This window comes from Poecilia formosa, unplaced genomic scaffold, assembly GCF_000485575.1.
Source record: "Poecilia formosa unplaced genomic scaffold, Poecilia_formosa-5.1.2 Scaffold344, whole genome shotgun sequence".
In the NCBI taxonomy this organism is placed as follows: domain Eukaryota; kingdom Metazoa; phylum Chordata; class Actinopteri; order Cyprinodontiformes; family Poeciliidae; genus Poecilia; species Poecilia formosa.
Genome location: NW_006800283.1, coordinates 232,000 through 257,062, shown reverse-complemented (window position 1 = coordinate 257,062; position 25,063 = coordinate 232,000). Strand labels below are relative to the sequence as shown.

Sequence of the window (25,063 nt, the reverse complement as noted above, 5' to 3'; positions counted from 1 at the left end):
GAGGTCCAGACTTCCCTCTCCCAGCCACTTGTTCCAGATCCTCAGGGGGAATCCTAAGGCGTTCCCAGTCCAGCCGAGAGACATAGTCCCTCCAGCGTGTCCTGGGTCTTCTCAGGGGCCTCCCCCCGTTGGGCGTTGCAGGGACCCCTTCCCCGGGGGGGGTCCAGGCCATGCCTTCAGTAAGCAATTGTTTCTTAATAGCCGAGGTTCCACACCTGAAGAGAATGATATGGAGAAACTTCCAACACAAATTTTACAGGATGCCCTAACATCAGTGCTACATCCTGCACTGCCATCTTCATGTCTGAATGCTCACAACTGAGCGGAATAATTTCACCTCCCTTTGTGATTCACACATTGTTAGGCGATGATTAGAGGCGGCTTCCAGCATTTATAACGGAAATGTTTTGTGAAAGCAGCTTTAGGTCTGCAAAACCATAAAATAGCTGGAAATTGTAGTTTTGGAGCCAACAATGCATTTTCTTGGCAACAGATTGTAGCTACAGGTAATTCCACATATGCTGACAAAGATTAAGTACATGCACACAGGTGATGCAACATTAGCAATCTCATAATGTACAAGCATCTCAGGACATTGGAGACATTTTAAGTGAACAATCTGTTTGTAAAGATGCAGTAAAAAAAAAAAGAAAAACGATTTCCTCTAGAGAGACAAAAAGTATGACCGATCTCTGTAAGCTTTTCATTCATACTGTGGAATTATGTTGCACAATATAACAATTGTTGCAAAAACATATTCAAAATTCAAGGTTCTAATAAAAATTCACAATGCACATTTTACTATCCCTTTTGTTCATTTCTAATTTTCTGGATTATTACAAATATATACATAGGGGAAAAAAACAACCCTCCAACATCCCCATGCATAGGAAAAATATTCTTCTCCTCAATTCTTGCTGCGTTTCCAGCAACAAATTCCCTGCCCAGATCCTGCAAAAGAGAGGCTGGGGGAGGGCGGCATGATTAAGATGCAGAGTGCAGAGGCCAGACAGTCGCAGTGACGTGGAACTCTGACAGCTTCGGAGCTAAAAAAAGAACAGGACCGGAAATGTCACAGGATGCATGCATTCATCCATCCACCGCCGAGGTCCTGCCTGCGATGGAGGCAGATAAACAGCGTGACGAACAGAAGAGCTGGGTGCAGATGTGCGTAGGTGCAGACACATTTTATCGCTGCATTAGACCGCCAATCTTATGCAACAAACCCTTTTTTTTTTTTGAAAGAGGCATTAATATGTAAACAAATGATGCATATTAAAAGGTAGCATATAGGAGCACAAACCATGAGGTCATAACATATCCTACCGTGGTTATTTGTTCAGAATCAAAATTATTTATGAGTTTATCTTAAAATTGTGTCTGTTGTGGCAAATGTTTACAAATTGCTGTATAGTTAGAATAACATTGTAGCAGAGTTATCCTTAGAGAAGCAGCTGCTCAAAATGAATCTATTTGAATTTCCTGGCTGTTTTTATTTCAATAAACATTAAAAGTAGCACTCTATTCCTCTGGATTTCAAATTCTATTAGAATAAAAAAAATATATATTTTCAGTTAAAATACATGAGAATCCCCAATAAAATCAAGAATCATATTTCATATCAATCAAGTGATGTATGTTTGCTACCAATTATCTAAAATGAAACAAATGTGAAATTTACTCTAAATGTATTTCAATACTATAAAAAGAGCATTTAAAAACTTTCAACTATGCTAATTAAAAAGTTAAGTGCTGTCATGAGCTATTGAAGGTTGAGCCTAAAGTACGGGTTTTATTGGGTGAATTCTGATTCCTACTAGAGATGCACAACTCCGTATTAATATCTGTATCGGTCCCAATATATATATATAAAAAAGCCTAAATCAGGAGTTGGTAACAATGAGCCCAATCTATTGAGTCTAATTCTAATTAAACTCATAATTGCACTTTCTAAACCATTAGAAAGTTTTTTTTACATGTTTGACCACGGTAGTCAACCTGTTGTTTTGGTCAGTTTCAGCTTATTACTTATTTTATATTGACTGTTATACTCCTATTTACACTGACTGAACAAATTAAAGTTGTGCTGTTTTTATGTACTTGACCAAGCTTGTGAAGATACTGATGTATTTAAGTGCGCTGTTGTGGTGCAGAGTTAGCAAACAAATTTATAATTCAGCATATTTATGCCTGCATTTAAAAAAACCAGAAACATATTAAGTCAATTCAGAGCTGCTTCTGTGTATCGTATCGGTATCGGCCGATGTTGAACCTCAGATATCGGTATTGGGAGTGAAAAAAGTGATCGGTATTGTGAAAAAAGTGATTTGGTGCACGGAGGCTCAAATTAGATAGCAGAGGGGTTTCCATATTTGCTTGGAAAGGAATATTTATAAAAACAAAAGCGATACACTCCTTGATAATTTGCTTCACTAAAGTTGAACAATGAAACCAAAACACATTCCTGTAGCTTTACATGAAAGTAAATGAAACACATGATGCTTACCAAGAGACTTTCCAGCATAGCTGACTGGGGACTGAGTCATCACTCCACTCCCAGTTGTATTTCACATCTTACTGAGTTGAAAAGAAGGTGATGAAAACACCTTAAATCTTCACCAATGCAGACAGAGCATCTGCATAGTGCAGCATGAGATCAAGTGTTTTTCTGCGTTGCTGCTGCAACGTTTGAGTAGCATTGTGAAATTTTGTACCAATGCCTATATACAGTATATATTGGGTCTCGTACCTGTGATGTTGGTTTAACAGGAAAATTCATATACACTAATGAAGCTTGGCAAGCTAGGTTTATGTCTTAACCTTTTAGTGTTTAAATTAACTTACATTCAGTTTGCATGAATTTTACCTTAGTAACATCACTGAGTTAAAACTGTCATTGTCCTGACAAAATCACATTTTGTCAGGAAAATGCAAATCTAAAAGACTTTTTGTGAATGACCTTGACCTTATTTTGAGATTCAATGATTATGAAGTAATCTTCTGCTGAAGTTGTATCAATGACTTGTGTGTTTATCTGGGGAAGGAAGGAAGGACAGGAAGTTGCCACTATTGTTGTCCTTGCTTAATTATTTGGAGATAATACGTGAGAATGGTGTTTGTGAAACGTTTGATATTTTCTTTCGATGGAAGATTAACTTGCTATGAATGTAAACGATGATGTTGATGTCCATGTGGGAGTGTATTTGACTGTGTGTGGCCGCTGTGGAGCTGGCACAGACAGGAAGTGATGCACTGATGCCGACAGGCGGCTGAAAATGTAGGGGGAGACTATTTTAGGACTGAGCTGCAGAAGGACGGGGCTCATGAAACATCTGATGGTGTGTGTGTGTGTGTGTGTGTGTGTGTGAATGGTACCGTGGGCAGTCTAATGGCTCGAGGTAATGCTTTTAGTGACCTTCAAACTCAGATAATTTTATCTTTTCAGCCAAATCAAATTGAACACGCTTGCGTGTTTTCGTGCTCTCAGTGTGGGTGGAGTGTATGTTTGAGTGGGTGCGGAGCGGACAGGTCAGCGGCAGAACGCACACAGAACAGGAGGAGGACATATTGATTCAGTAATTATTAAAAGAAGGGGGGTCGATGAATAAAGTAGGAATGGGGAGGGGACGCCACAGACATGAGACCCGAGAGGAACGTGTAGAAGGCCGCACATCAATGTGCAGGTGAGATGCATTCATCCAGACTATTCTCAACAGTGACGTAGCGCAAAACACAGAGGCAGAGAAAAACAGGAGGCAGAGTCAATTTCTTTGCAAAAATTTTTACATTTGCATCTTCTAAAACTTCTGTTACTGAGATGGGACACTGATGTCATGTTGATGTGATGAGTGACTCGTTTCATCCGGCGGTCATGTCAGGACCACCAGGATACATGTGGATTATGGTTGGACTCGGAGAGAATCGTCAGTGTTTTGAACAACATTAACAGAAACGACGAGGCCAGGGAGTTCTGCGGAGGATGCTGGTGAACCACCCCTCCAGAACCTGCTCTTGTTGCTCCGACTCGTCACAAACGCTGGATCCACCATCAACAGGCTAAATGAAGAGCAGCTCCTTGAAATCTTCAGCTCCTGATCATCCAGAGACTTTTTCCCCCAGATCACACCAGTCTTACATGTTTTGACTGTTTAAAAATGCCATAAGAACAGCTGTACAACTAATTCTGTTGTACATTTTACTGTACATTGACAATAAATCAAATCAAAATCAAATAAATTAAAGTAATACTGACAGCTAAGAGGAGAAGCAGAATTTATACTTATCTCTACTCTGGCAGAATTTAGGCGTTTGAATTGGAGTTTTTCCTCATCTTAAATCTGCAGAAGTCTGGGTTAATCACATACGCTTTTTAATTCCCCTGGTAAGGTGCCGGTTCATTAGTTCTTCAAGCTCCTGCTCTCATGGCATGAAACATTTTCTTTCTCCTCAAAGGACAAATTGCCCTATAAATCTCCACCTTATGAGCTCATATTTAAGGTGGAGTCTTGAGCTATCACTACTTTTTTCTCGACTGCTCATTGTGTTATGCAGAAAGGCAAACATTTGGTATGATATACTAAAATATTTGGAACTGTTGGTGTCTTATCTATTTCTATATTCCTTAACTTTGGGTATAGAGATGAACATAACTACACTATAATTAACATGGTTGGGCACAGTTGAAAAGGAGAAAGTGTACAAAAGCTCAAATATGTAAAGTTCAGTTTATTGTCCAGTCCAAAGCGTTTAGAATGCCCTCTAAATGTTTAGCAGCAGCTAAAATTAGCTCATGAAATTATGAAAAACCCAATTTCTTCATAATGAACAACAATAACAGCTGCTCAAGTCTTCTAGAAATCTGTGAAGACTGCTGGCAAAATCACGAAAATGCTGTCATGTCCGATCCTAAAAGTGTAAAGAATTTTTCAGAGGTTGGACAAAAGAAGCAGACTGAAGGGTGGGTATAATGCATTCTCTCTGGTTTATTCTGGTTCTTTAGGAAGAATTCAGTTTTAAATTACAAAATGCACTTTTAGAAACAGCAGGATAGAGAAAGAAACCGAGGAAGAGAAAGAGATGGTCAGAGAAAGGGAGAAAAAGAAGGGACTTCATAGCCAGAATAAATGGGAATAACATCACCAGATTCAGGTTCAGGCAACTCTTTACTCTCAAAGGGAATTGTTTCTCATCAAAGAAAAGCTATGTATGCATTGTTCTGCTATTTAAAGTCCTCTGTTCTTTTTTCCCCACCCCCCTCCTAAGGTTAGTTAAAGTCTTATCTAACTTTGTTGCCCACGGTTTACCCCACCACTCCCAGTGAAAGAACTGGCAAATATAACAAACATTCTTTGATTTCATCACCAAAATCATTTCCATTTTTTGTCATTGTTTTTTTTAATTATATATTTTTGTTCTTTTTTTTGCAAAGGTTTTTCACATTTTTTGTTTTTAAAAATAGAAGAAAAAGAAACACATTGCTCTTAAAAACATTTATCTATCTATCTATATCTATCTATCATATATATATATATATATATATATATATATATATATATATATATATATATCCTTTTTTTCTTTATATTTAATTTCAGTTTTTTTTGTTAGTTCCTGAAGTTGATTTGTTAATCCCACATAGTGGCATGCACATTGCACATGCAAATCTGTAATTAAATACTTCTCTTTTATCATAAATTGCCATGTATGCTCGTATTTTTCTTTCCCCGTCACACCCCCCTGACTTGCTGAATGAATCGTGTATGGTTTTTCTAGTGTGGCACTGGTTCGGTTTCTACTGGCTCGAGTGTTGGATGGTATGCTTTAAAATGAGATGGATGCTTCACAATTGCTTCAGGGAGTTCCTCCCGCTGCATCTCTGCACAAGAAACACTACTTTGTGATTGAGTCCTTTGAAATGTTCGACAATTTGTAGGAAACTGTTCGCCTGAAGCCTTTGTTATTTAATCCTCTCTCAAAATTTGTATGTTTTGAACAATTTCCTCTGGAAGATTTTCACTTTTTTTTCTAGCTTAGCATCATTTTTGGTGGATTTTGACTATCTTAAACTATTTTGTTTAAAAAGTTTATTCCTCAGTTCATCTAAAATATTGGTAGACAAAACATGTTAAGTCTGATAGTTTCACAAACAGGAAAACAAATAAATATGATCTGTTGTTAAAAACATTTGGAACTTTCAGGTATTTTCTTTTCTTTTTTTTTTTTATAGATCTGCCTGCGGCATCTTTGAGAATGAAATGCTGAGGATAAAATCCCTTGAAGCAACTTGTCTCGGGTGAGCTTGTGGAAACAAACGGAGAAGATGAGATTAAGGATGAAAGACGTAGAGAGAGAAATGGAAATGGAGAGAGGGCTCTTCAGAGATGCGGAGGCGGCAGAAGGAGACACTGTGAACGTCCGTGTAAAGTTTATGCAGCCAAACTTGTTGCTTCAGAGATCAGATTAGAAGTATTAACCTTAAGGCCTTGTACACATGTAGCTGGATCTCTATTAAAAATTGAATATCTCATGTTGTTCAAACAAATATCGTACACATGGGATCGGTTTCAGAAAAGTTTTCATCCACACAAACATGCTCAAATCCAAACGTGAGCGTTGTTTTAACATGGCAAACACATAGGGGGCAGTGTAGCGCAAAGCTAAAGCCTACATCAGCCAATCAGATTGCTTCAAAAACAACCTGTTGGGAATTTAACATGGGGGCAGGAAGTTGGATGGATGTGTATGTTGAACTACTTTTAAATAGCGTATTAGAATATAAAGATAAGAAAACACAAGACAAAGTTGATTGGGAATTGTATGCTATATGTGGATATTTTGGCGTATTATTTGTCGTAGACGTAAATGTCTGTTTACCCCATGTACACGCGCAAAAACAAATAGGAAGTTTTCTCAAATCTCCATTTTAGTTGGAGTTTTTATACATATTTTTTGATATTAAACAGATTTTTATTGGATGAAAGGCCAGAACACAAAAAATTATTCATTTTCCTACATTTCCAGCTACGTGTGGACTAGGCTTTTATTTCAATAAGTGCAAGGCAATTTGCAATAAATAAATAAATAATAATGATAAAAATGCCTGCTACATATAGCTGAAGAAATTCTCAAAACAAAAAATTTGAATTTACAATTTAAAAAAAAAAAAATAGAATAATTTCTGAATGCTAGAGCCCAAAAATAAAGGTAAATAAACCAATGCCCATATTTATCAGTTCTAAAGCATTTTTTGGCTCCATAAAGTGCAAGAAACACACAGTCATGTTGCAGACAGACAAACCCTCACAGGTTCACACCCACACAGAAAAGCATTAACTCACTCAGTCTTCTATGTCTCACTGATGATGATGGAATAAAAAAAAGTGTAATCCTGCTACCTAGTGTTCACAAATGGTACAACATGAAGAATGTGTAAGGAGTGGGAATGAGGAAAATAAGACAGCAGAACAGAATTACTGACGATGAACACAGTAGAGTTTTTCCAGAAACTTTATGGAATATCTACACATAAATTACAGAGCCAAAATGCACATCTGATGACATGAGACATGGTGAGAAGATGAGTAACACAACACAAGATTATCAACCAACTCCCCCACAGTTCACTCTTTCAAACATCTACCAACACACACACACGTTTGCGTGGCTATCTTTGTGGGGACTTTCCATTGACTTCCATTCATTTCTACAGCCTAAACCTTACCCTTATTCTAACCCTAACCAAAACTCAATTCACACCTTAGACCTAAATCTGACCCTTGACACAAAAACAGCATTTCCCCTTGTGGGGACCAGGCTTAGGTCCCCACAACGCAGTGGGTCCCCACAACGTAGTGTCAGGAAAATGGTCCCCACAAGGTACTACAAACAAACACACACTCACACACTCACACATATAACCACACAGTTCTTACCCATCCAGGGTGGGAATGAGTAAGGGTGAGAAACAGAGGAGATGATGATGCAGTAACAACCACGAGTGGAGAGAGTCATCATGTCCTGTCCAGTGTAAGGCACTGAGGGTTACCTTCTGCAGCTGATGGTGTGACGACACACTTACACACGCATGATAATGAATGGATTGTCACACAACACTCACACAACAAGAGCTGAAACATCTAATCAGTTAGGCCATTAATCAAATAAATTAAAAAGTTAAACAGCTGACACATTTCCCTGGATAGGGGTGAAAAGTTGCTTACTTTCTAAACTGTATCATTACAAGTTAAGTTAAAATTTTGTATTTGTGGGGGAAGAATTTATGTGTATTTTCAATGTTAAAATATGCTTTATAAACTTTTGGTTATATTTTAACGCAATTTTTGATAGGAAAAAAAAGTGTAGTTCAGGCAATAGATAAAAATCCCCACATTTTAGCTGCTGAGTATTCAGCTTAAGATTAAGATTTATTTTTTTCATTATTCGTAAATAAAAAAACATTGTTGTATTCATATTTAATAAAAAAAATAAAATAAAAAAAAACAAACACTTTCAATCCAGGGCACAGCTAAAGCCATGCTACGCTATAGAAAATCCCCTCCAAAAATGTTAGCTTAGCATTGGTGAATCAGATCAGATCTGCTGTGACTATCTAGCTTAAAATTAACGCTTTTTTCATTATTCCTGAAAAAACGTGTATTGGCATTGAATTTGAGTTGGCAACTAGTTCAAAAATAATAATAAAAAAAGAAACAATGTAATACAAATACGGTACATCCAACCCTGGGCACAGCTAAGGCAGTGAAAAACTGCTTTAACTTTTCAGCTAAAGCACCAATGTTAGCTTAGCTTTGGTGAATCAGATGAGATCTGCTCTGAATTTTTAATTAAAAACTAAAGTCTTTTCGTTATTTCCGAAAACCTTTCTGTATTGGCATTTAGTTTAAAAATAAAAAATCCTAATACAAGTGCAGTACATTCAAGCTGGGGCTCATTCAGAAGCAGTGCTATAAGCTAATGAAACTGCTGTTCATCTCGTCAACTTGCAGTTTCGGAACCTGTGATTTTGGTCGCTTTGTACACAACTCTTTCCCGTCATGCACATTTTGTACCAATCACACATTAATTCTTTAGGGATGTTTCACACCCACTTTTTCCATCTAAGTCTAGGATTTATTTTTCTAGAAGAAAATGTAAGAAAATTGGCTTAAAAGACTAATTTCAGTCAGTAATGGCTTGAGTTTCTATTTTAAAGTTTAATGGTGACAGTGGGAAGAAAGAGAAAACTCCCATCAAATCCTCCAATATTGGTGTATTACCAGCGCAAGGTGGGTTTCTACATCATTCTATATATCTAGTCCATATTAAAGCTTGTTTTTTTTCACAAAAAGGATCTCAGATTTTTTTTTACTTTGTTTTTTCGATGTCTGCGTTAGTGTGAAGAGAGAATGTAACTTGATGAAACAGTTTCAGCCTTAGCAAACGTGACCATAGCGAACACATGTCGACTCACACACACATGCACACACACACACGCACACACACAGTCACAGAGTAAAACGTCTCCCTGTCACAGCCGTAGCCCCGCCCCTCTCAAAGCAGAAACAGATGAAGATCAGATGATGGTGGAAAAATGGCGGCTTGAGCGTGAGCTTAAAAAGTGGTCTGGTGCCATTGTGAAATTGTGTATCAACATCACTGAAAGTTCTGCTGCTGCTTCCACCAGAAGCAGCCACCCTCCACCCGAAACAGTTCGCCCCCCGACCCCTACAACATCAGCCACTTGTCCTGTTTTGGCCCCCGCTCCAATGTCCCGCCTCCCTACACACACACACGCATGCACACACATATAGTGCTGTACAAAGGGGAGACCTCAGCGTGGCTTTAGCTACATAAACACAACTTTTGGCAGCACTACTGTACATTAATCCCCACTGTGTAGTTTTTATTATTATTATTTTTTTTAAAAGAGAGCCCTTTTTGTGTTTTTGTCAACACATTACCTTACAAATGACCCACTGACACAATTTCACAGCCGACTGAGCGGATGGGTGGTACGCTTGTTAATTTTCCCTTCATCCCATGGGGAAGAAGAAATGAAAAAAGAAAGATTACTTAGATATTAACAGTAAAGAGTGACAGAAAGCAGACATAAAGACAGGTGATGAAAAAAGAACAACCTTGCATTCCCCCCTAAACTGTTTCATAAAGCAATTAGATACTAAAAAAAATTGACAAAAAATACTAGATGTTTGCCTTTTTCCAAACTAATGGGATAAGTATTTTGGAAAAAGCTCATACACACAGTATGCTTTCACACAAGGGCAATGTTGTGTGTGTGCCTTTTGGGATCTGCTGTTACAATTCCGGACGAGCAAGTGGAGCCAAAATGAAAAGTTGTGTCGTTTCAGCAGCACTTCTGCAGGCTTTAGATGGAAATGTAAGAGCTTGAAGTGTGTTATGATGTACTTGTGGTGAAAGGAGCGGGGTGAGATCAACAACAAGATACCATGCCAAGTAAAAACCATACAATAACTCAAACCGGGAGCTGCCTGTTCTATAGCGGTTTCTTCCCTACGTGGTCTAACTAGCTACCTAGCTCTAGAGGGACCTGAGAAGTAAGCAAACAGCTTCGCACCTCTGTAAACCTCTAAGTACATCATCAGGAAACTGTACACAGGACAACTGCGGGATGGACATAAACTGGAGCCATGCCGAAGCCAAAGGGGCTAGCCAGCTAGCGGGATCTGGAGACGATGGCCGTTGAGTCTTCAAAAGTCAAAAACCGCAAGGCTCAGATTGAAGCTGTGAGGGTTTTATTTTTCTTTTCTTTTTTTGGTAGCTGTTACAAAACTGAGTGCCTGAATGGGAGATATTAAATAGTTCAGCCCATTCTGAATGTGCATCTAGCCTAGTCTCTTGACTTGCTTCCTGACGTGGCCCAGTCTCAAAATCGTCACACTCCCCGTTTTAAATGTTAGCATGGGAGCTGGTGAGATTTGATCTTAAGGCGTAGCATGATTGATCACGTCGACTACACAAGGAGGGGGCGAGGGGTTACTGACGAGAGCAACTGTGACTGGGGAGGCAGGCGGTGCGGGGCTCATGGGGGGTGATGAATGTGACTCAGATACAGAAGGCACTGTGGCTCTGTAGGGGGCTTTGGAGAACAATCCTCACCTGCTGTAACTTCTTGGATGGTGAGGACAGAAGGTTTTATGGTAAGCACCCCTTTGCTTCCACTGAACTGACAAAACATAAGCCCAGTCCCCAGTCCGATTCACCATGCTATGCTTAAAAAAAATCACGTCCCGGAGGCAACAAACTTCAAGAAACAGGGAGAACGGATCCGCCACGGGAAAAAACAGAAGCAGCAACAGATGTACGTGAAAAGTAAACCTCACTGTGGATGCGACGTAGCGTGACGAGGTGAAAACGTGGTGTCGGTCTTTATGTCATCTCTTATGTGCCGATTCCTGTTTAATGGATTTGTTTTTGCAGCGCTGGGGGCTGCAAGTTCCCCTCTGGAGATGTAAATAAGGTCTGCATAGAGTCAAAATGTGTCTGTGCTGCGGTTTGTCTCTGATTTCTGCAATTTGCGTGAAAAAAGTAGCATTAGTACGCAAAATAAATAAACATCTGCAACTCTATTTATACTTTGTGTTTTATCTATAACTACATCTAGAACATTACATCTATATTCATCTTCAGGTAATAAACTAAGTCTATCTATGCTCTATTCTTTTAGTCTAGAATTATTGATCATTCAATAACTGTCATTCCTCGTAACATAAGGGGTTAAAATGTTATTCCAAGGTATTTCTCTTCTGTAATGTTGGTCTTTGAAAAGCTAAACGAACAGAACAGCAAATGAATTGACAAAAAGCTAGATGAGAAAAAACAAGTTGGTTGTTAAAGCATTTTTTGTATGTTTTTTGTTTTGGCAGCGAAAGATTCCGATGTGCTACAAAGTTACTGAACTGGGCCGGGTATCTTCACGGAAAGGGAAGGAAGGGCAAGGGGGAAAATGGAATGACGAATGAAAAGATATGGCAGCTCTCAGGGCATATCAGTGTTTCCTGACGAAGAATCGGATTCATGTTTATTACAACTTTTATAGAAAGTGGAAAGTCGACTGCAGGACGGTGAGAGATCAGGATGTGGCCAAAAAGTCACCGTCCAGTAGAAGAGGAAAAATGGGTGCCGATTACTGCCCTCTAGTGGCCAAAACACCATCTCAAACACTGACTGACGCCAACCCTGTACCACCAATGCTGTGCTTTCAGTGCTGGCAACTAACCCCACAGTTAAACTATAGAGCTAAAACAAACAAACAAAAAAGGATTTGAGATTCATAGATTTTTTTTTGGCAATAAGTCGGACGATGTCAACCCTAGAAGAAGAAGAAACATGTAAAATCAGCTTTCACATTCTCAATGTGTTGTACTCCTTCAGTCTAAACATTACTGATCTTTGGGTTGGCTTGATGAGACCTTACGGGTTGCTGCAGGACAGGTACTGAGGCTCCCCTGACCTCCGCCCTCCACTATCCTGGAGAGAGAATGCATCTTCGCTTAGAGCTGTGTTACAACACGCAACTCTGCCGAGTGAATGTTCATAAAACCATCATTTCCCAAAAATAAAAATATTGCACGAAGATTATCGGGAACCCGGTAGACATCACTAAGCACGGGATACCAACATAAGGGATGGAAAAAAAATAAAAATAGATGAACACGGCATATCTGAACTCCAATCAACATGACAGCAAGTCTACATCAACGGTTCTAACATTCAGTCAATCGTCACCAGTATCATCATTGTCACTCATTTGCATTGACATTGATGAAATTAAATCATTATTAATTTCTGTTATCAACAATAGCAACTTAAGTGTTGTAGAAGTTTCCTTCTGTCTGCTCTCTCTCTCTCTCTCTCTCTCCCTCTCAAAAGTGTGTGTTTCTTAAAAGACAGGACACCAGCATGACCCTGTAAACGTTTTACTTTCTTTTGCTCGTCTCTTTGCCAGGTTTTGCGGAAGCTGAGTTTTCAACAGAAAACTGAGACAAGTGAAAAACCTGTCAATCTGTTAAAGTCTGCTTCAGGTTAAAAAACACAACAAATCTTTAAAAAAATGACTTTTGAGTCAGACAAAAAAAAAAGTGTGTGAGAGAGAGAGAGTCTGAAAAGAAGATAACTTCTTCTGTGAACCTAAAAGTTAAAGTTTCCTATAAAGCCCCCCTGGTCCCACTCCCGCCCGCACCGCTTAGATTTCCTTTCTAGTATGGATTATATCAATCATGCAGGTTTCCACCGATTTTTGAAAAGATCAAAGGAGGCTGAGCGAATGCAACAGAAGAACCAAGCTCCGAATGTCCGAAGAAGAACAAGAAGAAGTAATCGACAGAAGAAATACTGAAGAAATTAGTCTGGTTTTTCTTTTTTTCCCCCCATCCCTCCTTTCCTGTCTTCTTACCACCCGCCAATATCTGTGATGTCATTTCCTGTCAGGTCCCCGTTTCTCTGTATGCTGGGTTGGTCAGGGAAAGGATTGACAGAGTGACCAGTCCCCTTCTCCAGTAACCTGGGCCCGTCCTCCCGCTGCGTCTTTTCCAGGAAGTGAAGCCCACGTTGGGCTTTGCATCCACCGCCGTTTGGACAGGAAGTGATGTCACAGCAGTTCCATCCCCCATCAAGTGAGTCCGTAACAGTAAACAGAGATGATAAAACTCATCGAATATCATCAGCCAGCGCTGTGATTGGCTGGGTTTTGCAGTATAGGTGGAGCTTCCTAGGTTCTGTTGCCTTGGACACAGAGAGATCATAAAGATAAAGTAAAAGTACTCCCTTTATTTATTTATTTAGTTTTTTTTTATTGTCACTGTCATGTAAAGTTTCACCGTCTTCTTCATTGTTCAAGTTTCATTTTCTGGAGGCATAGCTTGGCATGTAAGGGTTAGTGGGGGGGATCCTGGCTTTTTATTACATCATTTTTTTCTCCCTAAACGTGTCTGTTTTAGAGCAGAGTCTAAGCAGGGTGTACTCCTCACTTCAGCTTATTTTCTGTTTTCTGAAGGAGTCCGGCCAGTGAGAGCTTGCGCTCACCTAAGCAGTCGGGTGCCAGTCCGAGCAAAGTGCCTGTTAGGCCTTGAAATGATCCCGTCACATTGTTTTAGAACCTCATGCTCCTCCTTGGACCTCTGTTCCCTCGACTCTCTTTCCCCTTTTAGCCTAGACCTCGCAGGTAAAGGCTGGTTGTGAGAACTCTAGTTCTGAGAGGCAGAGGTCAACCTGTGCCCTGGCCTTGCCTACTAAGTTCTCCGTACTTTCTCGAGATTAGCATAACCACGCACTGCTTTGTCAAAGATTTGATTTTTCTGCAAAATGTGTAAAAGGCTCCGAGCAGCACCACTGCCCCTCTACCTCCACCCTTGCATCGTTTTTTTTTTTAGAGTTTAAAGGGGGAGCAGAGGGGCTCTCCGAAACTTTACCGTCACATTGTTCAAAGTTTACATATGTGCCAGAGCACTGGAGGTGATGGTTCTTATCATCTTCTGCTGTCTGCATCTCATGCCGTCGTTAGCACCAGTCATCCTCGTCCGTCTCACTGTAAGGTTCATGTAGGCCCTTGCGGGGCCCTCTGGCATGGGGAGGCCTGTGGTGAGGGTGTGGCGCCCCTGGTGGTCCCCTCCTATGCGGGGAAGGTGAGGATGAGCGGTAGCCATTAGGAACCCTACGTGGATGCGGGTGAGGGGGCGGCGGGGGCCCGTGACGAGCAGTCCTTGGTGAGCGTGGGTGTGGGTGAGGGTTTCCACCGTGCGGATGAGGGTTGCCATGGGAGAGGCTCTGCTCGTAGGCGGGAGGCTCATGATGCCGCTCGTACTCGTAATCCCTCTCGTAGAAGGGCCCGTCACCCTCCAGGCTGTCCCCCGGCGGGGGGCCGCTCCAGCGGTTCCGGTGCGGAGACCGAGGTGACCCGTGGAGCGGCGAGTGAGGCGACTGGTGCCGAGGCGAGCGTGGTGAGCCGTGCCTGGACGAGGAGCCGCCGTGGTGCGGGGAGGCGTGGCGTGACGGGGGCCGGTGGTGGTAGCCCCGGTCGTGGTCTGGCGGAGAGAAGTGTCGAGGGGAAGGGGAGCGCAATCGACCCGGGCCCGGGGGGCCATAGAGGGGCTTTCGGACGGCGGGGGAATAGGTGACGTGCGGGCGCGGGACGGCAGGAGTCTGTGGCAGCTGGCGGCGGCCTCTCCGTGGAGTGCTGGTCCCCGAGGTGGAGGGGACCGGGCTGCCGCTTACCGAACTACTGCCCTACAGCAAAATGTAAACAAGGAAAATCAAAACACACCACAGCAACAAGACCAGAGTAGAAAACAGCAATGGATACAGAGAGATAAAAACAGGTAGATTGGATTAGACTGAGATAAATAAGATTAAAATAGATAGAAAATTTGTTAAGACGTAAATGAAGCAACAAATTGAAGGCAATAAACAACATCAGATTGCAGAAAAGAGGACAAAGAAATAAAGAAGAACAAAAATAATTTAAAAAACATAACACATGAATTGAAATCCATAATTAGGGTCATGGAAAGAACTGTTAACTCTTACACTGATGATCATCTACGGAGAAAACATGGGTAAGTTCTGTGGACTGATTTCTCCTGTCCAACCAAAACAGTCTTTGTGTTGCAAGACATTTTTGAACCTGGATTATGGAACAACTGGGAATCTTGGATTTAGGGGCAGGAATTTAAGTGAACAGTTCATAACGCAGCTTCAAAATAAGCTGCGTTATGAACTTGCACAGAGAGTCAATCGCAGTCAATCGCAGTGTACAACCAGAATGTGGTGTTACATTCCTAAAGTTTAAGTATTTTATCCAACTTCACACCAGCCCTGTTTAGTCTGCTTTAATCAAACTCTGGTTCATTTGCCTGGACGGTCCAGTTTGTTTGGGAAGGTGTGACCAAAAAAAGCCAACTCCGGTCCGCCTAAACGTCTAGGTTCAGTTTAAGTGAACTCCAGTGCAGTATGAATGCATATATGGATGCAAGTGGACCAGAGACCGCTGCAAAAGCAGGAGTGGACTATTGTGCTAGGCATTCTGGGTAAATACAACATGAAGAAACGCACGTGTCTAAAACCAGCAGGAGAAATAGCTTGTGGATTTTTCCCAAAGACAAAAGAGAAATCCTCCAACTGCTAAAATCTCTTGCCACTAAATTTTGGTTTGAAGGAAAAAGTGTCTTCTTCAGAGGTTGTTGTATCCTTCAGTGGTTCTTGGTGCAGCGCCATCACAGGCGAGGAGGTAAACATGTTGCTCAAAGGGTTTGGTTTGTGAAAGCAAACAACCAGGAAAAGTAACAAACGTGCCAATTTTGAGTCTACATGTTTACCCAGTGAGAAAAATGGAATAGCTAACAAACAATGAGGATAACAGAAAACATACTGTGTATTAAATTGAACTCTGTTAGGTAAAAAAAAAAACATATTTCACATGCATGGGAATTTAGTAGACAAACTATTTGTGACTGTTTTTGGTAAACTGCTGTGAAATCTCGGTGACTTTAGCGCTCACCTGTCTGTGACCTCTCCCATCTGGCCCTTCGCTGGGGGACCGGGACCAGTGGCGGTCCTGGGGGTGTCTATGTGGGTAGTCGTGGCGATCATAGCGCTCCTTGTCCATTGAGCTGTGATGGCGGTGATGGTGGTGGTGATGACGCCGGTCCTTGGTGCGGCCGCGGTCCCGCTCACGCTCCTTGGGAGGCAGGTCACCTGACTGTGTGGTGGTGCTGAGGTCTGTACCCAGACCTAGACATGAAATAGATAGGATACCTGTCAAAGTCAGACATGAAGGTTACAAAAGCTTTTAGTTCAGGCACCAGGCATATAAGAAAGACTCTTGATGCTCTTACAGAAGGAAGAAGGTAGACTTTAAAACACGAGCAAATAAAAATAGCATCCAGGAATCCACAAGAAGTAGGAAGTGGATTCAAAGAGAAATATTCCAGCTTTTATAATCTCCCAGGATTTCCACCAAGCCTATTATTCACCAGCTCACAATTATAAAAAAAAAAAACTTGAATCATTTCAGCCATGTAGATTAATTTGCAGGATCTAATTACCTCATTTAAATACTGATGTGGCCTTTGTTCAAATACTGTCTACAACCTTTTTCTTGCTGTGTTTCTTGGTCTTCTATGTTTTTGGTGTCTGAGTAAAGAAACTCTGAATATAAAGGCAAACCACATAGCTGTGTCAGAGGTCCACTGTGAATGCAGCGTTCTGGACCATCACAATTTTTGAAAAGTCTGACCTGCTTGGTTCTGAGTTTGACTGATACAAATTATTTTGTTGCTAAATATTGCAACAAAGTCACTAAAAATATGCTAAATGCTAAATAAAGCAACCATGATGCTATATTTAGTCTGATTCTCAGACATTTGTGGAGTTAAATAAGATCCGTTTCTCTTGAAAGTTTCGTCCGATTCCCAATCTCCCAATGTAACAAATGTAAGTCGTGTAATTTCTCTTATAGCACTAATTCATGTCGGTCCCCATAAAATCCATGGAAGTTGGCGATTGTGTTGCGACAAAATGTGGCAATGTTTGAAGCGTTTCGGTGCTCCTGTAGGAATTTTGTAACTGAAATTAATTATCACAGGAAATCCTGCAGCTTCACATTTACAACTTCGTGATAACACTTGATATTCAACATGTTCAGAGTTCTGCTGCCTTGTCATTTCCACCTCAAAAGGAGTTGCAAAACGATTAATGTTCCACTTTCTACAACTGAAAACAAACAGACACATCATGACTTATCTGACGTCGCTAATCCTTAAATTAAAAAAGGAGCGGTCAACCGAGTCACCTGTGTCGGCGTCCGTGTATCTGGTCAGCGATCGCTGCGAAGTGCGATGACTTCGGTCCCTGTGCCTGCGCCCGCCGCCGTGCCTCCCCTCCTCAGACACCACCCTCTCCAGAGAGTAGTCGTCCAGCCTCACGCCACGACCCGAACGCCCGTGGACCAGACTGGAGGTAGAGCGACGCATCGGGCTGTTGTCGGTGATGGTCTGAAGAAGATGAGGGTGGGAGATTTTTGACAACGACGGGAGTGAGAGAAACACAAAGGAGAGGAGAGACGTAAGCTAGTTATTACCTTCTGAAAGCTGGAGTTTATTCTCAATTGTGAAAGTAGGGAATTGTTTATTTGGCTTTCCACAGAGACGAATATGTTAAACGTCTATTTATATTATAGCTCTATGGCAGCTGTAGTTTCGGTGTGCGTTTGTTACCTAGAGCCGGATTTATTTTCTACACTCCTCAGCTTTTACCTAATGAGACGTTTCAAGTGATAAATCTCCACCAACTCTTTTACCGCAACACTTGCTCATTACTCATGCCTGGAATCCGCACAGAAAGCAAAATGTGTGAGGGAAATCAACCCACATCTCCACAAAGCATGAAGGAATGAAGCGAACAGAGATATTCACTGACAGGCAGGACAGAAAGAGGCAGAGAACAAGCAAGAGGATGAGAAAACCCCCCCATGCCTCACATGCACATCGCAGAGGATCATTGCACCTCATGGCAGCCACGTCAAACTCGGCCAGCAAACAAAGAAAGCCATTCTCATCAGGTAGACGTTCTCTTAGAAAAAGTGGCATCTTCAAAGGAAAATTAAACTCTTTCAATTACTACAACTTTCTTTGACAATGAAATTTATTCAACACATTTCACTCTTAATGAAAAACAAGTGTGAGCATTGCTTTTTATTGTTGCTTTAAGAGTCATAAGGGTGCTATCTATTGTTACTTTGGAAATTGGGCCATATTTGTGTAAACGTGTTTATGTAATCATGTTTATTCCTACAGTATTTCAATTTTCCTATCGGTTTGGATGCTACAGTTTGGTTGACAGCTCCACACTCGACCACGCCCACTTCAGCCTCTTGGCTCCGCCCACTTTGGCAGAATTTTTCTAAAAATGGTTTGTGGCCGGGGTTATGATTTCACAGGGACGTATAGTTACACTTTAAGATAGAAAGTTACATTGACACTAGATTATGCGTCAATGTGTTTGAGTTTTTAGTTATTCTCTTTTTTTGTCTTCATGCACAACTTGGTGGGTTGCCGGTTAAAATCCTGCTCCATCTGTCTCAGTCGTCATGTTCTGGGCAAGAGATTTCAATGTTTCAGAGTGTCTTTATGGTATTTTTCACGATTTCTCCAGACAAGCATTTGTGAGGTCAAACACTGATGTTGGACAAGAAGGTCATCCATCTATACCTTCATGGATCTTGTTTTGTGTCATTTCAGAGAAGAAGTGGGACATATTCAAACGGTTCTGACAAAGTTGGGAACATGACATTGTCCGAAATGACGCTGAAGCATTAAGGGTTCTTTTTAGTGGAACTTGAATGGGTGGAAAAAACATCCACGCCAATCCACTGGAACTGATTTACACGAGTTCAAAGTGTCTGAAAACGTATTTACACTAAATGAACAACACCGCATTTTTACTTTTTGCATAAAAAAAAACATTTTTGCGATGTTTTTTTTTTAGATGAATAAAAAAAACATTTGAACCTTTTCTTTATTTGACTTTATTGAGAAAACTTTACTGTACTGTAATGAGTATAGTTTGCCAATAAATCAGTACAAGGCTGAAGTTAAAATTATTATTTAAATGTTACTTAAAGGTCTTCTTTTTAGATGACATCTTAAGTTTACAGCCTCAACTAATCATTACGCTGCAAAGCCTCTTGGCCTTTCAAGTGTGATGCTCTCAGATCCGGGCACCATGGTGACAAGAAATACAAAACACCATTTCTCTATTGTCATACACTTTGAGCAAAAGGTCTCAAAATGCTTGTGTTGAGGTTTACGCCAAGCATGAGCAGGAAAGTGCAGAGTTGTGATCATTCAGCAGTTTTAAGCTTTTACAAACTTTTTCACAGCAAAGTTACAGTAGACTGGTTTTGTAGACAGACAACATGCAAAGGAACAGGCATGTTCTGTTTGTGTGAAACAGAAATTAGCGGGGATGTACCGATGCAGTTTTTATGAACGCTTCACTCCATGGAAGACGGTGCACACAGTGGGGCGTTGAGATTTATTGCCATCCGCGGTCCTCTCACTGTTCTACTCTAAAATTGACTGGACATCTTCCTCAGTCATTGGTATGCGTTCATTTCTAAAACCAGGTCTCCTTTGTAACAGAGATCTTTGATCTCAGTTGGTCTAACCTCGGCAGATAACGGTTAAATGACATAAAAATCATGCATCATCCCCTTTCATCGGCTCTACAGATTCAGTATGACCACAAAGTCTCGGCCAACAAGCTTCTCCCCGTTGGTCTCCTACTGCGCCCATCTGCTGTGAAACTCATGCATGACTGACGACATGCCAGCACACCGCCAACATAGTCCATGCTTCAGTTGAACCAATCAGCAGAGATGCAACGTAATTGAACACACACTGCTGTATGCATACCCCCGTTAGACCCAACACGCACACGAGCGCACACACACGCACACACGCACACACACACACACACACGTACGGAGGACATACAGTCAGATGCTGTGTACAAGCAAAAACTCCAAGCAAAAGTCAGAAGTTAGCAAACAATGGCTGTGAGCGTAACACAAGCAAATATGGGAACGAGAGAAAGTAGGGCAAACAGAAAGAGAGGAGACTCGAGAAAAGAGGAAGGGGGAAAAATGAAACCAAACTAGATCAGAATAGTGTAACTAAAAAAGTCCCAGTTTGATTAAAGAAAGTTGGAGTCCAGGTGGGTGAGCTTCATATCAAGAACACCAAGATGCTGCCTTTAGAAAACAGCCAAAAAAAAAAATCAAGCTAACTTGACTTTTATGACATTTTCATTTGACATTAGTTCATAAGTCATACAAACTAATTCTGTAAAATATCCATAAATGTTTCACAGTCTTTTTTAAGTAAAACAAATTTGAAGTTGTGTTCTGTGCTTGTAGAGCAGACAGCTTTCAAGTCGAACAGTCCACTTTAGATGCCTTCCAAGAAGTATTAATAGTTTATATTTATCAGTAACATGACAACATATTTAGATTATGTATCATTAATAATGCAGAGCACCAAAGTCTTCCTCCACTATCAACTTTTTGGGGTTTTGGAGGCTCAGATTTTCTCTGTTTAAGAAGATACAATGTTTTATAGAAATGAATTCATGAGTTAATCCAGCGAACAACTAGAAGTAAGAACTGATTTTAAAAGTGAATAAACTTAATGAGGCTTGAAAAATGTGTTCATATTTCAAGCTAATACCTTAGAAAACTAACTTAAAAAGAGAAACCTTAAAATAAATCCACAGGAAGCCAAAATCTCCAGTGTTTTCATTGAAGGTTTCACTTAAAGAGAAAATAACTTTTTACAAAATTAATGTTTTTAGCTGTAGTGGTTTTGGTCTTGTTACCGTTTTCAAAGTTATGAAGATAATCAAACCTACAGGATTACATCTTCTATCGTCTTGACATTTAGGGTCAAGACAATAAATGTTGACTTTTTTTACAGTGATTGTAAAAAAAAAAAACATCAACATTTTTTAATCTATTATTCAAAAAAATAAATAAAATTTGCAACAGCAACACCATAAGGCTTGTTGGTAGAGAGTGCCGTTGTAAAGTTACACACATCAAAAATTGCCAACAATAATTTTTACTGTTAATTTTCAATACAAAAAAAAAAATAGGTGTTCATTTTTCTAAATCATATTTTCAAAATGTTATTCATCCATTTATAAATGTCATGGTTCCAAACTAAGTCTTAATTTGGTAAGCTAAACATTTAGCTTCAAACTAAATATTACGTTTTTAAAGTATTAAGTTAAAGTATTAAGTACTTAGTTAGCTCCAAACTAAGTATTTAGTTTGGAGCTAAATATTTAGCTTGTTGGCTAAATATTTAGATCTGAGCTAAATATCAAGTTAGGAAACTAAATATTTAGCTCCAAACTAAACAATTGGTTTATAAAATACTTGACAAGCAAAATTTTTATCTAGGAGGTGAATATCCAATTTGAGGATACATATTTAGCTTATGAACTGAATATTTAATTATTTTGTTTCATAAGCTAAATATTTAGTTTTGAAACTGAATTTAGTTTCTAAACTAAATATTTTGCTTGCTAAGTAAACATTTTGTTTGGAGCTAAAATTTAGTTTGAGGGTAAATAATTAGCCAGCTAATTATATACATAGTTTAAAACTGATATTTACGAATTAATGGTTAAAATTTAGCTTTGAAAAATGAACCAGTTTTTTCACTCATTACAGGCGAAATAATATGAAATTATTGCTGTAAAGTTTTTAGACGTGTGTAACTTCATAAACGACAACAGACATGTTGGCTGCCAGTAGGAGTGGAATATTTTTATTTCTAAGCAACCATTGAGGTTATTATTCTACTGTACATGTTGTAATGTAATAATCTTTAGTGACTACAAAGAAAAATTGCCGTAACAGTGAGAGACAGGCAAACTGACACCAAGTGAACTTTGGTTGAAGCAACCCGCCTGGAGGGAGATGATGAGCCTTCAAATTACAATTTAAAAGTGAACCAAAGACAAAGAGACGGAGGAAAGCAGAGGGGAGGACTGGAATCAGACAGAGACGGAGAGAGAGGTACATACACTGAGGTTATTTCCACGGGGCCTGTGTCTCCTCCGCTGCAGAGCAGGCAAACACACAGATGATACGTAGAGCGGAGCAGTGCAGCACGCGCACACACACACACACACACACACACACAACACAAAGCACAGGTCCAAACGTGGCACAGTCACCAGGGCCGAAAGAAGAAACAGAGGAGACAAAGACAGAAAGAATTAACAAAGTTAGAGAAGACAGACAGTCAGAGGAGAGGGAGAGATGGGAGATAATGGATAGATTTGATTATGTGGCAAAAAAAAATAACAGAAAATGAATAAAAAGAACACAGTTCAGGTTTGGGGGAAGAGACAGATCAGGAAACAGAAAAAAGAGAAAGAGAACCCAGTTAGTACACAGAGACCAGAGTGCAGACGGTGGACAGAGGAGTGTGTGTCGTCCAGGAGACGGCAGCTGCCAGCGTCCACCCGCTCACACTCATTAACACACTTACCAAAACACCACGAGCTCTCTGGAAGGCAGAGCAGTGTTAGACGACAGGAAGTCACAGAGGTTACACACACACCTACACGCACACACACACTCACTCAAAAAGCTTGTCATTCACTTTCAGAAGGTCCTGCCTTGAAATCTGAGTATCAGTTTTACGTTAAATATGTTCTGCAGACAGATGGACTAAACTCTACTTGGAAACAAACTGCAGATGTTTCTGTCTAATAACACTAAAGATATTTTCTAACATTTTCTCCCATGTCCCCTGTGTCACATGTTGTGTTGAAGTTGATATATATATATATATAATTCAGTAATGAACATACCAGAGTGAGAGCAACATGGCTTCATGTAGTGGGATGTTGGCCGTGGTTCTTTTTCATGGACATGTGTGTGTGTGACTGCAGCCAGAGGCTTCAAAACCGATGCAACCACACAAAACAATAAATAATTCATAAAAAATATATTATAGACTCGTTGCAAGTTATAACACCTGATGACAGCTGTCACTGTAACTACTCATCACGTTTAGGGAGGAATAACTTGCAAGTTTTGAAATATTTGAAAGACATTTTGTGATATTTTTTCCTCACTAACTCTTTTCCAAAATATACATATAAAATAAAAAAATGTACATATGTGAAGAAAACAAAAAAAAATTATACAGATTGGCACCTGTCTTTTGTTTGTTTCTGTTCTTTTGCGTTCTTCAGATCGGCTGTACCGAAACAAATTTTGTTTTGCTTCTGTACGACAACATAAGCTAATTTTGATTCTGATTAACTTGGGTATTTTTTATTGTAGTTAAGGTCAGATAAGGAAAGTCAGCTGGACGTTAACAGGCTTCTTTTACATTTATTCTACGTATTTTTCAGCATCGAGCAGCAAAATCTGGCAGTTTTGCATAAATTTGTTCCTGATTAGATGATCAAGAAACACTAAGCAACAGTGAATGAGCATGGAAAACGTGACCTCTGGCTACAGCTCACACAAGACAGACACACCAAGGTTTAATGGGAATGAACTAATAAATACAAAGAGGGAAGGAATATAAATGGGGCTGGGTGATCAATTAATTTTATCTTTTAACTCAATTTTCTATGCCTGAAGATCTCCATTTTTTCTTTTCACCGATGAACTCCTTGGGTTTTTACAGTTCAGAGGAAAAGTCACCATCTTTTGCTAGAAGAGTGTTTGTTACAGCTTCTGTTTGTTGTGACTTTAAAGTCAGGCCAATTCACCAATATTTAAAATATGTTCGGTCATTTGTAATTATTTAATTAAGGAAAAAAAAGTATGAAAAAAAATTGTTTAAAATGGGAAATCAAATGTGAGATAATGTGAGATTTTATTTTTAAGCTTTATCACCCAGCACTAAACCTTATACAATTTACATAAGATGTACAAGTCATCAGTTTGGATGAACTTATTTAGTTATTTCAAATAAGAAGTCAAACTTCTGACCGGGATGTTGTTTTTCTAGATATGTATCTCTATACATATTTAGGCTTTCTCGTCTTTAGATCCATTTAGAAAAAAAAAGTGAAGTCAGGAGGTGATGAAGGTCATGCAGGTCAACAAGGCAGCGGGAAATGAATGAAAAAGTCTTTCTCAAAAAAGTTGAGTCTACATGATCGAAAACAATTTACAAAAAAAGGGCAAACTTCATAATCTGTCCAATAATAATGACTTACAGGTACGACCGGGCATTCTGTAAAATATCAGAATGCTAAATATTTTTGGTGTGGATTATATTTACGACTATTAAAATCATTAAATGTAATAATAAAAACAACCAAATTCATCACAGAGTACTGTTAATGTCTTTTTGTGCTGAGGTTATCGTCAGACTCGTCTCGCTCGGGGCGAGAAGAAAGACTTTGACGATTCACTTCAAACTAATAACCGGAGCTGAGGATGGAAAGTAAGGATGGAGAGATGTGGAGGTGGAGGAGGAGGTGGGATGAACGT

The 25,063-nt window shown here is 39.9% G+C and overlaps 1 protein-coding gene and 2 long non-coding RNA genes across 25 annotated transcripts in view; 1 reads left to right on the top strand and 2 right to left on the bottom strand.

The window, feature by feature from the left end:
* Nucleotides 1-4,325: 4,325 nt before the first annotated feature.
* Nucleotides 4,326-5,439, bottom strand: LOC107833204 (uncharacterized). Its single transcript, XR_001658913.1, has 2 exons — nt 4,562-5,439; nt 4,326-4,526 (listed from the first exon to the last, which is right to left on the bottom strand). It is a non-coding gene; the product is annotated as an uncharacterized LOC107833204 (long non-coding RNA).
* Nucleotides 5,440-8,633: 3,194 nt separating this feature from the next.
* Nucleotides 8,634-25,063, bottom strand: part of cacna1ab (calcium channel, voltage-dependent, P/Q type, alpha 1A subunit, b) — a 138,958-nt gene continuing 122,528 nt past the window's right edge. For 12 of the 23 annotated variants that reach the window (XM_016661809.1, XM_016661807.1, XM_016661824.1 and 9 more), the window contains 4 exons: nt 22,624-22,659; nt 17,825-18,026; nt 16,532-16,788; nt 8,634-15,261 (listed from right to left, as the gene is read on the bottom strand). In XM_016661809.1, coding sequence (XP_016517295.1) covers nt 14,536-15,261; nt 16,532-16,788; nt 17,825-18,026; nt 22,624-22,659 — 1,221 coding nt within the window. In that variant the 3' untranslated portion in view covers nt 8,634-14,535. The remainder of the gene's footprint in view (nt 15,262-16,531; nt 16,789-17,824; nt 18,027-22,623; nt 22,660-25,063) is intronic. The other 11 variants (XM_016661815.1, XM_016661820.1, XM_007574092.2 and 8 more) reach the window with 4 other exon arrangements.
* LOC107833208 (uncharacterized) lies at nt 19,596-25,063 on the top strand. The gene is made up of 3 exons (XR_001658921.1): nt 19,596-19,610; nt 19,856-19,859; nt 23,902-25,063. It is a non-coding gene; the product is annotated as an uncharacterized LOC107833208 (long non-coding RNA).